The sequence below is a fragment of the Oryctolagus cuniculus genome, chromosome 3 (genome assembly GCF_051225735.1).
Source record: "Oryctolagus cuniculus isolate XC-2025 breed Fujian yellow rabbit chromosome 3, ASM5122573v1, whole genome shotgun sequence".
Taxonomy (NCBI): domain Eukaryota; kingdom Metazoa; phylum Chordata; class Mammalia; order Lagomorpha; family Leporidae; genus Oryctolagus; species Oryctolagus cuniculus.
The window spans coordinates 82624227-82640185 of NC_142869.1; the positions used below are offsets into that span (position 1 = coordinate 82624227).

The window sequence follows — 15959 nt, forward strand, 5'->3', positions numbered from 1 at the left end:
GATTTTCCTTTGTATGTAACTTGACACTTTTCTATTGCTGTCTTTAGGATTTTCTCCTTATCTTTAACTTTTGACAATTTAACTACAATATCCCTTGGAGAAGATCTTTTTCAGTTGTGTCTGCTTGAGATTCTTTGAGCTTCTTGTATCTGGACATCCATGTCTCTTTCATGGGAAATTTTCAATTATTACTTCATTTAACAGTCAGAGACCAGAGAATGCCTTAGTAGGAAATGGGAACAGCATGAGCGGAGCACCAGGATTAGGAAGTGTTTGACAAGTTTGTGGAGTACCAAGTTATGGAACAGACTGCAGCATAGGTGCATGCGCAGGAACATGAAAAGAGAGATAGATCGAGGTAGTTAGGCCATGATAGATATCTGGCACTTTGTTAACCAGTGGAGGATCTTTGAAGGCTTTTGAGTTAAAAGAGCATTATAAACAAGCTGAGTTATAAGATCATTCATTTACTCTTTCAACATTCATTACTCTTTCAACAATATATGTATTGAGTGTCCATTATTTGCTTTCATTGTGCTAGAGATAAGTGAGTAAAAGCAGACATTGCCCCTGCTCTTTTGGAAGTAATGATCCCACTTAGTATAAAATTGTGACCGTGACAAAGCTATGAAGCACTCTCTGGTGCTGTGAGAGTCTGTAATAGGGGGATTTACCTCCTGAAAGAAGTCAAAGAAGGATTCTCCTGGGGGAATCCTTCCATGTTAAAGTGAATGTGGATGTGCAGGATGAATGGAGTACCTAGGTGAAGAGCAGAGAAAGACTGTGCAGATGTAAGAGCTTACATAGAGCTCCTGCAGCTCGAGAGACAATGGTGAGTACAAGGATGTTTGCAGAAGAGTGCTTAAAGGAACAAAACCAGAAAGACCAAAGTTCATAGGCTACTGAGACATTTCCTTTTAAGTCACTCCATGAAATTAATAAGCATTTTGGTCTAAAATCCTTCAGAATACTTTGCTGAGTTTTATTAAACCTTTTTTAATATCAAAAGTTGATAAATTTTGTTTTTTCAAACTTCCTACAACTGTTTCTTGTAACTTTTTGTTCTTGTTTCTACCAAGCCTTAGGAAAACACACGGTAAAAACTTTTAGTAAAGATCCTTGAGATTTCCCGGTACCTGCTGGTGTATTTAAGTAAAGGTAAATGCACCCATCTGGCATTCTAAGAAGAAACCATAATAATGCTATTCTCTTAATATATAGGGTTGGATGTGTCCAGAGCCTGCATCAGAAAGGGAGGACTTGGTATATTTTGAACATAAGTCATTTACTAAATTGTGCAAGGAACATGATGGAGAATTTACTGACGAAGAAGAAAGCAGTGCACATGCACTAGACCGGAAGAGTGACAACCCCCTAGATATAGCTGTAACCAGACTGGCTGATTTGGAGCGGAACATTGAAAGAAGGTATCTGAAGAGCCCCTTAAGTACCACCATTCAGATCAAACTGGATAATGTGGGCACAGTTACTGTCCCTGCTCCTGCACCATCCATTAGTGGTGATGGTGACGGGTAGGTTATTGAGATTAACTTGAAAAATTATTGTGCTTCTTTGCTAATTGGAGCCTATTTTCTATTGCCTGTTATCTATGTATCTTCTTGTATGTCTGTGATCCATATGGATCATGCTATTTGCATGATGCTTTGTAAAAACATTTTTTTTTGTTATGTGCATTGATAATCCTGCAAAATGCTCTTACATTTACCTGGTTGTGACTAAGCTCTGAGGCACGTAGCCACAGTCTGTGCACTACATCAGATTTAGTTGCTTAAACCTTATACTTATTGGCTGTTACATGTTTTTGTCATTGCTTGGCTTTCAGTGTGATGATTGTTTCACATTCAGTAACCGTAAACGTGGACATGACCTACATAATTTTTCTATATTTCAATGCAGAATTGAAGAGGATATTGCTCCAGGGCTCAGGGTATGGAGAAGGGCATTGTCAGAAGCTCGCAGTGCTGCACAGGTAGCTCTGTGCATTCAGCAGTTACAGAAATCAATAGCATGGGAAAAATCAATTATGAAAGTTGTAAGTGTTTTTATTTAAGAAATACTATAACTAATTTCCTTTGTCTTGCTTTTTTCCAAACCTCAGATCTTGTAATTACACATTATTTATTGTTACAATTGTATATGCCTCACTTGAGATATTTTACTTCTTAAATGCTGTATAGTATGATACTTCTTCCTTATTTGAGCTTTTTGAAGGAAACTACCAAATGTGTCATCTTTTATTTGTTTTTAAATCTCATTTCTGACTCCTTTGAATATTGTTTGTATCTTTAATTGAAATTGTCTCCTTTATTTTTGTCAGTATAATAGTTATTAATTAAATATTTTGAAAGCCTTTTTCTTCTTGTAAACATTGCAACATTGCTAACATTATCTTATTTGTTACTGCATTCCTAAAATGTCTGTATTTTTCTATCAGGTTTCATTTTTTTTTTTTTTTTTTACTACTGAGAGACACTTAGATAAGTACAAAATAAGAAGAGAATTTGTGTGCGGTTTATAATGTGTGTGATATGAGATGTGGTTGACATGAAGAACAGATCTTTTAGTCTTCCTGTAATAATTAACTTTTTTGCCATCCTTGTCCAGTCCCAATTAGTTATTATCATGTAGTGAACCCTCTACTTTCACCAGGTGCCAAAATCCTATATGTTCAAAATAAGACCTACAGTGCATATCTTTCCACAGAGATATTTATTTTAAATCATATGCAAGAGTCTTTCTTGCTTCTTGTATGTGTCACATATAGGAGCATCTTTTAAACGTATATAATCTTATAAAAATTTTGAAGAGAGAAAGAGAATGCTCCCATCTGCTGGTTCACTCCTCAGATGCCTGCAATAGCCAGGGCTGGGTCAGGACTAGGGCTAGGAGCTGGAAGCTCAATGTAGGCCTCCCACGTGGGTGGCAGAAACTTGGTTACTTGGGTCACCACTGCTACCTCCTAGAGTCTGCATTGCAGGAAACTGCAGGCAGGAGCCGGAACTGGGAACTGAAGTATACCAGTGTGTGATGCCCGCATCTTCACTGCTAGGCTAAGCACCCAGTTCAGTTTTAGATGCAGACTTTTATGAATCACTTGAACATTTACTTTTGAATTACAAACTAAATGTAAAATTCACCTATTTGAGGTTTGTTTTCATAAGTGGCTAAGGGTTAAATTCCTTTACTTAAAATACTCATTCCCTTAAGAAAAGAAGTGAGTGACCCTGAAACAATTCAGCATTATTTTCATCATTTTTACTTCCATGCTTATACTACTGAAGGCCTTACTCATTCTCATTACTCACTAAATTTGATTTCTTCTGTTGTTTTTCTCTTCTTCCCAAAATGTCTATGAAATAATGAATCTGAAATTTTTACAGTATGCTTGAATTTAGCTCACTCTCTCAAATCAAATTAGAATTTACTGTAAGTTCAAGGTATTGTTCAGTTCATCCAGTAGCATTTTTACCTGGTAAAAATAGGGGTTTTTTTTTCTAAAAATTACTAAAACCAGTTTTAAGTCACCTTGGACAGATATATTAGGTGAAATTAAAGTTATAACAGTAAAAAAATTAAGTTCCTATTAAAAAATAACTGTGCACATTTTTTCTTATCTACTCCATGATCTGATCAGTTTTGTTATAAACCTACAGTAACCAAGAAATCCAAAAATTGTACAAAACTTTCTTTTATGTTATTATACTTACTAAAGTTGTATTTCATTTTTGCAAATTCTTTAACCTTTCCTAATATACATTTGTCATCATTTAACTCACAATCTTCATTTTAAAAACTAATAATACATAATTTGCTATGAAACTGCCTTGAAAAGAAGGCAGAGTTTCATATACAAGATTAATGACTATTTTTAACCTTCAGTTAGTGATCAAACAGTGCCTATAATGATCTGTGTAATTAGTCCAAACAAAATATGAAAGTGTTCAGTGCCTTGAGAAGTAGCCTATTGGCCAGACACCAAGTTAACCAGAAAAGAAGGGGCTGTCATAGTTGCCTCTGCATAATTCTCTGCCCACAGTATGCTTTATATTGTTGTAAATGTTAAACAATAGACAACATCCACTATTTTTATAGTAGCAAAGGGATTAAAACAAACTATTAATACACTTGCTGTAACATATTGTGAGCTACTTTGTAATATTTTTCAGAAGTGTTATGAGTTTGATATCTGTCACCCTCTCTTTAAAAGTACCAGAAAATATTTTTATTTTTAAGTTGTAAATGTCAGATGTAAGACAGTTTTTGCTGTATTTTTAGTGATCTTTTGAAGAAAACAAGAATTTACTTACGTTCATGAATCTGATTTTTAAGTTTTATTGTTGCAAAGATTTAAATATAACCTTCAAAATGTTATCTCTCAATGAATATCTTTACACTAGAAGTTCTATAGATGTAACTCACATTTGGAGAAACAACTTTATACTGTTTTAAAGGATTTCAGGATGTGCTATTAGCACAGGTCATAAAGTAGATATTTATTGTTGGAATGTTATAATCTGCTTTTGCTCTTAATATTCATGACAATTTTGGTATTATGGATATATTTGATAAATATTAATTAACTTGAATAGTTTGCCTGTCATTTTGATAAAATTCTTAAACTGTCGTTGGTGTAGCCATATTGAGTTATGACTATTTTATACTTTTCCAGACTGATACGATGTTGTTTTAAAAACTTAAAGTTTGAACATTTGAGCCTATATTGTTTTTAAGAGTACATAAATACTTAATTTTAAATTCCTGTGAGTTATTTTCAGCTTAAATGTTTTGATTTTTGTAAAATATTGATTGCCATTTACATTTTATACTGTGAATGGAATATGAACTGTCAAAAAATAATGTTAGTGTTTACCATTTTTAAAGGCTATCTTGAAAGTTTTTACTTACCTAACATTTCTTTCATTTTTTGAAACTTGCTATATAGAATAAGAATATGTGTGCATGGAAAGATATATTCTCTTTGCAGATTTAAAGTTTGCAATGGTATTGGAAATTTTTCAATAGAGGCAAAATTATTGTTCACTTTAGATAATAAATCATAATCTCTTTATCATAACCTCTTAATATTCTTTAATTTATTAAATCTGGCTTTTTCCCTTAGAAATAACTTTGTAGTATCTGTTATCTACACTTATCAGACATGTTTGATTTTCAAAGCTTCCTGGTTTGGACACATTTTTCAATCATGAAACATAGGTGGAAAATTAAATCAAAATCCAGGGATATCTTTGTATTACATGTAATTATGACACTAACACAAGTTTCCTAATTTTGATCTTAAAGGTTACTCTGACTCTTATTTCTTTCTCAGGATATCATGAGGATACTAAGATAAGCTAAAGATGAAATGCATTTTTAAAAATCACCATGTATTAAAGCTCTTCATTGCTGTATGTGCTCTAATGTCATGTTAATGATTTCATATGTTAATGTGTACATGCTTCTGAGGTGTGTGCAGGCATTCGACCTCCAGCTTTGTTCTTTGCAGTGTACCTGAAATGTGCATTTACCCCAATAGAACTGCTCACCCCGTCATGTGGTCCGTATCTGTGTAATGAGAGATACATAGATGTGTATGGCTACTGTGTATTTGTTAGCAAGCGGAATGTTCATTACTAATATAATTTAGGAATTGTGGTATGTTTAACATCCCAGTAACTATTATTCATAGCAGAAGGATAATCTTAAATGATCTTTTATGTATTATAGTACTGCCAAATCTGTCGGAAGGGAGATAATGAAGAACTACTTCTCCTTTGTGACGGCTGTGACAAAGGCTGTCATACCTACTGCCACAGACCCAAGATTACAACCATACCAGATGGAGACTGGTTCTGTCCTGCTTGCATTGCTAAGGTAAGATGCCTCTAAAATTGGACTTTTTAATTAGGAGCTCAAAATGTAGAATTTTTTCAGATATAATTAGTTTTTTCAGATATAATTAGTGTACTATAAAATTCACCTTTTAAACAATTAAGTGGGTCTTTTTATGTACTCACGAAGTTGTACAACTTCCTGATTCCCTAAAAAACCCCTTACATTAGCAGTTACCCCCCATAAGCCTTCTCTCCCCAGCCTTTGGCAACCATTAACCTGCTTTCTACTCTGTGGGCTAGTCTTGTATATTCCATTGTATGGAGGTATCTGTTCCATTTTATATTCTTTTGTATGGACTTGCCACATTTTGTTTATCCCTTCATCAGTTCACTAGACGTTTGTCTGACTTGTCCCTAACTTCTGGCTGCCATGAATAATGCTGCTGAGAGGGTTCATGCCCAAGTTTTTATTTGAATGTATGTTTTCAGTTCTCCTGAGTCTATACCTAGCAGTGTAATTCCTAGGTCGTATTGTATTAAGCATCTATATTTAAGCCATTTTCTGGTCATATTTCAAAGAGAAAACTGAACTCTTCATACCAATTGAGAGAAGTAATGGGTAAAGTAGAAATGGTTTGGGGAGTTAAAAATACAAGGAGTAAGAAGTGTAAGAGGATCAACATGTATTGCAGGCCAGACCCTTTGCTATAGCTCATTGGAACCCTCGTGGACAATGTCACAAACAGGAGAGGCATACCCCATTTGGATGTGGTAGTCCTCACTCAACTCCAGCCATTTGTTGTCACGAAGGAATATGGACCCAGTGTTCTAGGATGTTTTATTTTTTAATTTTTTAATTAATGCTATAACTAGTACTGAAACAGTATTTTATACTTTATGTTCTGTGTGGGTGCAAACTTTTGAAATCTTTACCTACTATATACTAAATTGATCTTCTGTATATAAAGATAATTGAAAATGAATCTTGATGTGAATGGAATGGGAGAGGGAGCGGTAGATGGGAGGGTTGCAGGTGGGAGGGAAGTTATGGGGGGGAAATGCCATTGTAAGCCATAAACTGTACTTTGGAAATTTATATTTACTAAGTAAAAGTTAAGAAAAAAGAAAAGTTAGAATTCTAGATTTTTATATCTGTTCTCCCAAATAGTAAATGTTGGAAACAAATTCAGAATATTTATAAGCATTGCGTGGGCCAAATAGCACATTCCGAGGGCTGTTTACAGCCTGTGAGGCACCAATTCACAGCTTCTAATCTGTAAATTATTATAAATAAATCTGGTAAGTTCTGGTTAAGACCCACTGACAGTCCTCTTTGATTTGGGACTGTAGCAAAAAGGAAATGATACAGGTGTAAAAGATTGTTCCTTCAATATGCTTATGAGTAGCATCTACTAAGGTGAGCTAAGGAGATCATTTATTAAAGAAACAGAAACTTCATTATCTTGCTTTGAAACATCACAGAAGTCTTGATTCTGTGATTTCAGTTGTATATTTTCTTACTGTGAATGTTAAATTCATTCAAAAAATCCCAAATAATATTTCTATTTCAAATAGGAACAGAACTTTGAGCCTGTTGTTGAAATGTTGTTCGTTTCAAATAACATAACTAATAATCTGATTTTATAGTCATTAAAAGAACTTTGTCTTTATTATATTAAGTTTTCGCTTTTCTAATGATTTTACAATGCTAAAAGGTCAGTGTAATATGAAAACCCAAAATAACCAGATTTTAGTGAATAAAAATTAAAGTAAATGAAGAAAAGACTTAGTAAAACATTTCAATTATTTTGCTTTAGTGACATGGTAAAATTTTTTGATATGAAATGAGTCAGGTGTTGAATTAATGGCTATTCTTATTATAGCCAATTAAACTATCTGCTCAACTGTACTTTTAACAGTTAAGAGAACCAAATAATTAAACTGCTTGACTTGGAGCATTTTTTAATAATATTGCTAGCAGGGGTCATGATAACTTCAAAGAAATTGCTGGAAATACTTCAAAGAAATGTTTTCAGCCAAATTCATTGCAGGAAGACAGCCCACATTAAATTATGGCTGATCTGGTTATATGGCCTGGCAGTTTAGGATTTAATAGTCTGAGTAAAGGAAAAGTAGTTTTCTAAAGGAGTTTGGTATGCACTGTTTGGGAAAATAAAAATAAAACCATATATTACCAGTGACTTTACATGTGTCTCTTTTATGGTGTGTTTATTAGAGCATTTACCCTCAAAAGATAGACTTATTTCCCCATTTCTCAACTGAGGATGGAGAACCCTCTTTGTGACATCAATGTTTGTGTAATTTGTGGTTCGATTACATAAGCAATGTGACATCATTTGATTTTTTTGCCACATAATTCTTGGGCTAGAATGACCCCAGCAAATATGTAGCTTATCTTTCTTATTTTAAAGATGAGAAGACAGGGCCTCTGACACTTTTACTGAAAGTCTGTAGCTAGTTAGTGAGAAAGCCATAGCTGGAGTTCATATCCTTTAGTGACAAATACACTGTTCTTCACAGCTTTTCTTTTTATTTTGTTTTCCTCAATAACACAGGCATCATTCTCCCACATCTTTTACCACCAGTGCTTTATTCACACCAGGCGGCTACAAGCTTATAATTTTCTGTTCTTATTGCAGGTGGTTTTTATTCTTTATCCAGAAACTAAATCCCAATTTCTAGTATATTGTATCACTTAAAAAGGACTTCTCTACATATTTGACACTTCAAACACTCTTCTCCATGTTTAGCCTGGCTTGTTATTACCTCTTTGACTTTCTTAATAAGCTCTGTATTTTTGTTTATGTTCACCTTTGTTTTTAATATTGTACTCTAAAAAGGAGTTCTGGGGGGCCTTTAGGCTTCACAGTTAAAAATGCCGGTTCAGATGCCCAAGTCCAAGATTGGAGTGTCTTGGTTCAATACTTGCTTCCTAATCCTACTCCTGCTTCCTGCTAATGAACACCCTAGGAGGCAGCAAGTGATGATTGAAGTACTTGTGTCTCTGCCACCCGTGTGGGAGACTAGGACCAAGACCTGGCTCCTAGCTTTGGCCTGGCCAAATCCTGCTATTCTGGGCATTTGAGGAGAGAACCAGTGAATTAATGTCGATCTCTCTCTCCTTCAAATAAATGAAGAAAAAACAGTGCTCTTTTGTGTCTTTAAACTCATTGATCTATAGTAAAGAAATTTTGGTGATAAATTCTGTTGTACCAAAGATGGATTACAATGAGATCAGCCTTTTCAACCTCTCGGAATTATTTACAGGAATACACTGTCCGTGCTGGATAGATGTTAGTCTTATACTATGGGAGAGCAAATTCACAGACCTCTCTTGAAAATACTAGAATTATCTACCTTCTAGATTAGAGTTAATATCTCTTTTTATGTATTTGTCCTGTCAGACCTTTACAATTTAAAACAGAAGGTTTGTAGCAGTTATTCTCTTACACCTCACTTATGTATATTTTTAATTAAAGGCAAGTGGTCAAACTCTAAAAATCAAAAAACTTCACGTCAAAGGGAAAAAAACCAACGATTCAAAGAAAGGCAAGAAAGTAGCTTTAACGGGGGATACTGAGGATGAAGACTCTGCCTCCACAAGTAGTTCGCTGAAAAGAGGGAGCAAAGACCTCAAAAAAAGAAAAATAGAGGAAAACACTTCTGTTAGCTTGTCAAAACAAGACAGCTTTACGTCTGTTAAGAAACCTAAAAGAGATGACTCCAAGGACCTAGCTATTTGCAGGTATTCCAGTTTTCATGTTCTATATGTATATAGTATCCCATTTTCTTGTTTAGAAACCTTTTATCATACTGAAGGTTATTTTCTGACAATTAATGTAACTAAAAATATAAAGTTTAAGGAAATGCATTCTTTTATCTATTATAATTTACATTGATATTTTGCTTAGAAGATTACAATGGACTGCTTTTCTTAATAAAAATATCCAGTGCTGAAAGTATAGATCAGGATTTCAAACATTCTTTTTTTCAGTATGATCCTGACTGAAATGGAAACTCATGAGGATGCCTGGCCTTTTCTACTTCCTGTAAACTTGAAACTTGTTCCTGGTTATAAGAAAGTTATTAAGAAGCCTATGGATTTTTCCACGATCAGAGAGAAGCTAAGTAGTGGACAGTAAGTCAGTCAATTTAGTTCAGTATTTATTGAATGTGTGATATGTGTTGAGTTCTTTTCTAATGAGTTGAAGATATTTTAATTAACAGCAAAGGCATAGGGCCCTTCCTTTAGTGTGCTGTGTGTGTGTGTGCATTTGGTATGAGACAAGTCAGTTAAAAATGAGGAAAATTAAAAAGCAGCAAGATCAATCTGCTTTTGACACTGGCAGTGCACCAAACCCAGATAAGTGGTAAGAAAACCGTGCCTCCCCACAGTAAGTAACCTGTAACCTGTATCTTGTACAGGCATCCATGGAATATTGACACCAGTACATGTGGCTGTAACAAAACTTGACTCTCAGTGTTTTCAACTTACTGTAATGTAGAAATAGAAGATCACTGGAAATTTTAATAGTTTAAAGCTTTATTATGAGTTGTTGGAGAGTAAGAAAAATCCATTTACAAATGTGGATGAAAACTACAATTTGGTCTTCTCTACCATACTTTTTTGTGATCCTATCCTAAAAGTAAAATGACTTCTTGTCCACAGTTAATGGTGTTTGTTAGACCTCCTCAAGCTCCTGCCAAAGCAAGACCGCTATTAGCATGATTTAGCTGGTTCTGGGCAGTGGCCCACTCTGGATGCACAAGAACGTGGCTGTTCCCTTGCAGAATGGGCCCACACAAAGGCATCCACGTGCATGCAGATGCCCAGGAGTTGCGCGGCTGTCTTCCCTTTTCCATTCACCCCTGCCTCCTTTCTTCCTGTACTGCAGTTCAGTTGAATGTAGCCTGGGCCAATTACTGCAGGCAATTTTATCAAAAAAAGGAGGGAGGGGGAATAAGGAACTCGTTTACATTGAAAGAATATACAACATATACCAAGGTACTTCAGTAAGTTTGTGGAAAATAGAATTAAAAAGTACGTTTATTTTGTTGCAAAAATTTTTGAAATCCGTACATTTTTTTCATGTATACACATTCTGTGTGAATTTTTTGAAAATCTACTCATATTGTAATTATATTATTATTATTATTATTATACATTAAACTTAGCTCTTCCTGGACATTCTTTTTGCTGAAAATCAGTGTGTTCCATGATTTACTTCCAGTTTACAAGGATTGAGCAGAACTCAAAATGGTCAGTGTCTCTCGTGTGTATCAGGTGATTTACTAGATTGGTCAAATGACTAATTCAACTCTCAAGGCTGAAATAACAGCCTTTCCAAAAGATTATGTGTTTCTTCTCTCTTTTTTTTTTTTTTTTGATTATTTTCATTTTATTTGAAAGGCAAGGAGAAGTCTTCCATTCACCAGTTCACTCCCCCCCATGGCAAGAACAACCAGATGGGCCAGGCCAAAGCCAGGGGCCTTAAACCCAATCTGAGTCTCCCACATGGGTGGCAGGGACTCAAGTACTTGAGCTGTCATCTGCTGCCTCTCAGGACTGACCTGAGCAGGAAGCTGATTGGAAGCAGAGTAGGCAGAACTTGAACCAGGCACTCTGATGCAGGAAGTGGGCATCCAGAGCAGCTTCTTAACTCCTGTGCCAAAGGTCCATCCTGTTTTGTTTTGTTTCTTTAATTACCAAAAGGACAGGCCCCAATTCTTGAAGCATTTAGAACCACTAAAACCACTGGTTCTTGTTTGAACCAAGCAAATGAAGCTGTCTAGATGAAGAGTAGTTCTTTTTCTATCAAAATAAATGTGTAGTAGGGGTAGGACAATGGAATCAAAGACTTCCTTGGTGTTTAAATGAATCTCAGCCTCAATTTCCATGATTCTCTACTTCCTGGATAGAAGATGAACTTAAATATCAAAATCTCCAACACAAATAGACTTTGAAATTATCACTAAATAAGCAAAAATCCCTCCAAAGCACAGCTCCCTTTTGAGAACGAATCCAGTGAGTGGAGGTGGCAAAGAGCGGGAGGCAGTGTACATGAACCTGTTTGTGATGCCAGCTGCGGGTTAACGCCTCTCTAATTTGGGATTATTTTATTAAACTCAAACTATTGTGTTGGAACCAAAACTCAAATGATATTTCCAATTTTTTAAACTTTGTAGAAGAGGGAAGAAAGTATGTGCTTTAACGAATCTTTCTGAGTTCCAATAGCTGCCCCAACCTCCTATAAAAAGGAAGGCTACAGAGGAGTCTTGTCCTTATTTTACCCAGAATCTCAGCTGGAACTCTCTCCCGATTCCCAGTCTCCCAAACGTTACTCATTAGTCTTTTATAATAGTGGGGAATATTCTGCAGAAAGAAATATTCTTCCATGTAGTTTCAAAATGTTTCACAAAAATAAGGGGTAGGCTTTTAGCCCAGCATTTAAGATGCCAGTTTAGACACTCTCTCACTTGCTCACTTGCTCTGACTCCAAAATAAAATGATTTTTTAAAATGTTAAATATATTTTATTTTTTAAGAGGAAAGGTTTATTGTCAGGTGGGGGAAAATCTTTTAAAAATAATTTCCACATATAAAATATGATTCCATTTAGAAGAAGTATCCAGAATAGATAGGTCCCTATCTGATGGTAGCCAGGAGCCTGAGGGAGGGAGAGCTAACTGCTTCCTGGGTGCGAGGCTTCCTTTCAGGGCGTTGACAGTGCTTTGCACGTCATAGAGGAGGTGGGCCCATACAGCTGTGGGGATGAACTGCTGCTACACTGCCCACTTAAACATGGGGATCTTATTGTGTGCGAATTTCTTCTCCTCAGTAAAACCTGAGTAAACATGAAATGCTTTAGGTCAGGTTAAGTGCAGTTTTCCCCCTCTTTTTCTCCTTTCAGTCTGACTTCTTATCTTGCCTTTTGTTACTTCTTGGCCGTGTGAGACCCATCTCTGCTTTTCTGTTTTCTTCCAGGTACCCCAACCTGGAGACCTTCGCCGTAGATGTCAGGCTTGTTTTTGACAACTGTGAAACCTTCAATGAAGATGATTCTGACATAGGCAGAGCTGGCCACAGTATGAGGAAGTATTTTGAAAAAAAGTGGACAGATACTTTCAAAGTGAGCTGAAGTTAAAATAATCTTTTTTTTTCCTTTTAAACAAGGACAAATGAGACCAGCAATGTGAACTATATTTACATAAACGTGCAAGGCACATACATAATGACTTTGTTTTCCTTAAAATAAGTATCAAAAAAAATCAGAAAAATTTTTAAAGGCTTCACTCCTACAACAGCCAAGGCCCTTGGTTATTGGTTTGTGTGATTTATCAGCTAATTTAGGTAGAACAGGGAAGCACACCCAAAGAATTTTCAAAGTAAAGGGTGTGAATAGTGCAATAGCAATTTAAAAATATATCAAATCGCACTGAATATTCAACACCAGAGCTCTAATGCGGGAAATGGTTCTCCTTTCCCTCTCAATAAATATCTATTTTTCATTTTTTTACTTTGTAGTTTATTTTTTAGTGAATGTATTTAATTTTATGAATTATTTATGATTAAACCACATCCAGAATCTTCGTTTTCTGTGAAAAGGAAGAACTAGAAAATTGCTTTAAATCTTGAAAATACAACAAGGAATGTTTTAAAATATAAAACAAAGCCAAGTTAAACTGTTTACACGGATGTGCTCTAAAAGCACCAAAAATAAACTTTACTGTAGAGTTACAAGTACATTTATATATATATGTTGCTGCATCACTTGTGTAGTTAAATTGTATTTCAAGACAGTGAAAAGAATTGACATGTACATACTGTTCATTATTGTTTATATTAAGTCTTGTTTTAAATATGTATTATGTGTATATATTGTTTGCAGACATTATTGTTTATGCCTTAGGAGGACCGTAGCGTTTTATTTTAGCCTGAAGGTAATTATAGCTCTACAGCTTGTACAGTAATTATCCTCTACCAACACTGTGGCGTCTCCTTAATCTTGGTAGTGCCTGCCTTTGAAACAGGGTGTAGGGGATATTAGTTTTCCATTTTTCTATTTTGTTATATAATTTTAAGCCACCAGGGCCTAAATTAAAGTATAATCATTTGTATCCATGTGGAATAAAATTGTGACAATTTCCTACGCACACAGTATTTTTTCATAGAAACATTTCCCTCCCATTTGCCTTGCCTCAGAAATAAATTTAAAAGACATTTGTAACCACTGTGTTTTATCTCCTGTGTGTTGTGGTGGCCTGTTGGAGGCAAATAGATCAGAATTTTTTTTGTATTTCTATGTAAGAGTACTTGAAGTTTTATTTAAAATAAAATGTTGTGGAAAAGGTAGCATTCTTTTTTTTAGGAGTGTTATTTTTCACTACTATGTGTGGCACGGATACAATAAAAGACTTTTACAAACTAGTTTTTTAGTTTTTCTTAATGAACCCGAAAGTACAGTCCTTGCAAAAAGCCAGCGAATTTAAGTCTAAGCGTTTTCAGAGTCCTAGAAGAACAGCAAGTGGAGTGTGGTTCAAGGCGTGGCCTGGGGGCGGGGGCGGGGGGTAGGAAGAGGACCTGAACTCCCTTATGTCTCCACTTCCCAAGTCCGTAACCTTTTTTTTCTCCCATTTGAAAATATTAGAGTACATCTGTTTCTCTCTCTCTCTCTCTCCCTCTCTCTCTCTTAAAGATTTGTTTGCTTATTTGAAAGGAAGAGTTACAGACAAACAGAGGGGTCTCCCATCTGCTGTTTCACTCCCCAGATGGCCACCAAGGCCAGGACTGTGGCAACCCTAAGCCAGGAGTCGGGAGCTTCAGCCGGGTCTTCCACACAGGTGCAGAGACCCAAGCACTTGAGCTATCCTCTGCTGCGTTCCCAGGCCATTAGCAGGGAGCTGGATCAGAAGCAGAGCAGCCAGGACTCAAACCGGTTACCATATGGGATGCTGGCAATGCAGGCTGGGGCTTTAACCCACTGCACCACAGCACTGCCCCTGCGGTACACCTTTAAGTCTTGTTCTGATCTGGGCAGATGTGTCTGCTTTGGTAGACACATAAGCTGGTTGTCAGTAAGGAAGACTGACCACGCAAAGTAGCTCAGTAAGCCCAAGACACCAGCTCAGGCTGCCAGGAAGTGCTGGCTGCCCTGGTCTCTGGACCATCAGTGGTGAGCAAGACAGGCCCTGCCTTTATGGAGCTTTGGGTCCTGTCTACTGCCCGACATAGTAAAGGGAGGATAGGAAAGTTTGAAGAAAATATTCCCAGCGGTCACCAGGTCAGTGTGTCCATCTCTAGCAAGCAAAGATGGCAGGGACTGGATCAAAAATACCTCGGAGGGCAGAGAAGGAGGCAGTGTCTACCAGGCACTCCACGGGGATTCCTCTTCAGGCCAGCTCTTTGCCTTGGGAGTGATAGCAACCTGTGTCAGTTTATAGTCATGGGAGGGCTTGGATAATGACATGGCTGGCGTCTGAGGAGCTCATAAACGAGAAAATACGGAGAAGCAAGTTTTTCAGGAATGATCACTTTCTTCTAAAAATAACTTAAGTCTGCTGCTTTGGACGGCTGTCTTCATTGCTCGACTCAACAGAGGTAGCTGTCCCACAGCAGGGCAGCAGTTACACCAGGTGACAATTGTCAGATACATGTGTGATTAACTCGTTACATAAACGACTCGCACATTCGCAGAGCCCTCGGTTGGGCTTCTCCATAAAACTGTTCTCATTGTTAGCCCCAAATATTAAAAAAAAACTTATCCTAATGCTCTGCTATCACATAATTGTAAATAGATACAGAAAACTTTCATAAATTAGGCTTTACTCTGAACCTTACCCATTTTAGCCCTAAGTGCTCTGTAATCTATATATATGTACATATGAGTAAATATAGATATGAAAAATATGTATATATTGATCTGTTAACCACACTGAAAAATAGGTGAAATGTGTCTCTATATCTATCTATCTATCTATCTATCTATCTATATACCTGGAATTCACAAGAAGTGAATTACAAAAAATTTCAGATGACTTTTTTCTTGTTCCAAACAAAAGTACAATTTGTTATACGCACTCATTT

At 36.2% G+C, this 15959-nt stretch overlaps 1 protein-coding gene across 12 annotated transcripts in view; it reads left to right on the forward strand.

Moving 5' to 3' along the window:
• The window catches only part of BAZ2B (bromodomain adjacent to zinc finger domain 2B), a 205171-nt gene extending 190868 nt beyond the window's left edge, over positions 1 to 14303 (forward strand). For 7 of the 12 annotated variants that reach the window (XM_089328265.1, XM_089328266.1, XM_089328267.1 and 4 more), the window contains 6 exons: positions 1222 to 1532; positions 1918 to 2053; positions 5749 to 5895; positions 9356 to 9621; positions 9871 to 10014; positions 12861 to 14303. In XM_089328265.1, the coding sequence (XP_089184391.1) occupies positions 1222 to 1532; positions 1918 to 2053; positions 5749 to 5895; positions 9356 to 9621; positions 9871 to 10014; positions 12861 to 13014 (1158 nt within the window). In that variant the 3' untranslated portion in view covers positions 13015 to 14303. The remainder of the gene's footprint in view (positions 1 to 1221; positions 1533 to 1917; positions 2054 to 5748; positions 5896 to 9355; positions 9622 to 9870; positions 10015 to 12860) is intronic. The other 5 variants (XM_089328268.1, XM_017342871.3, XM_051849479.2 and 2 more) reach the window with 1 other exon arrangement.
• Positions 14304 to 15959: the final 1656 nt, after the last annotated feature.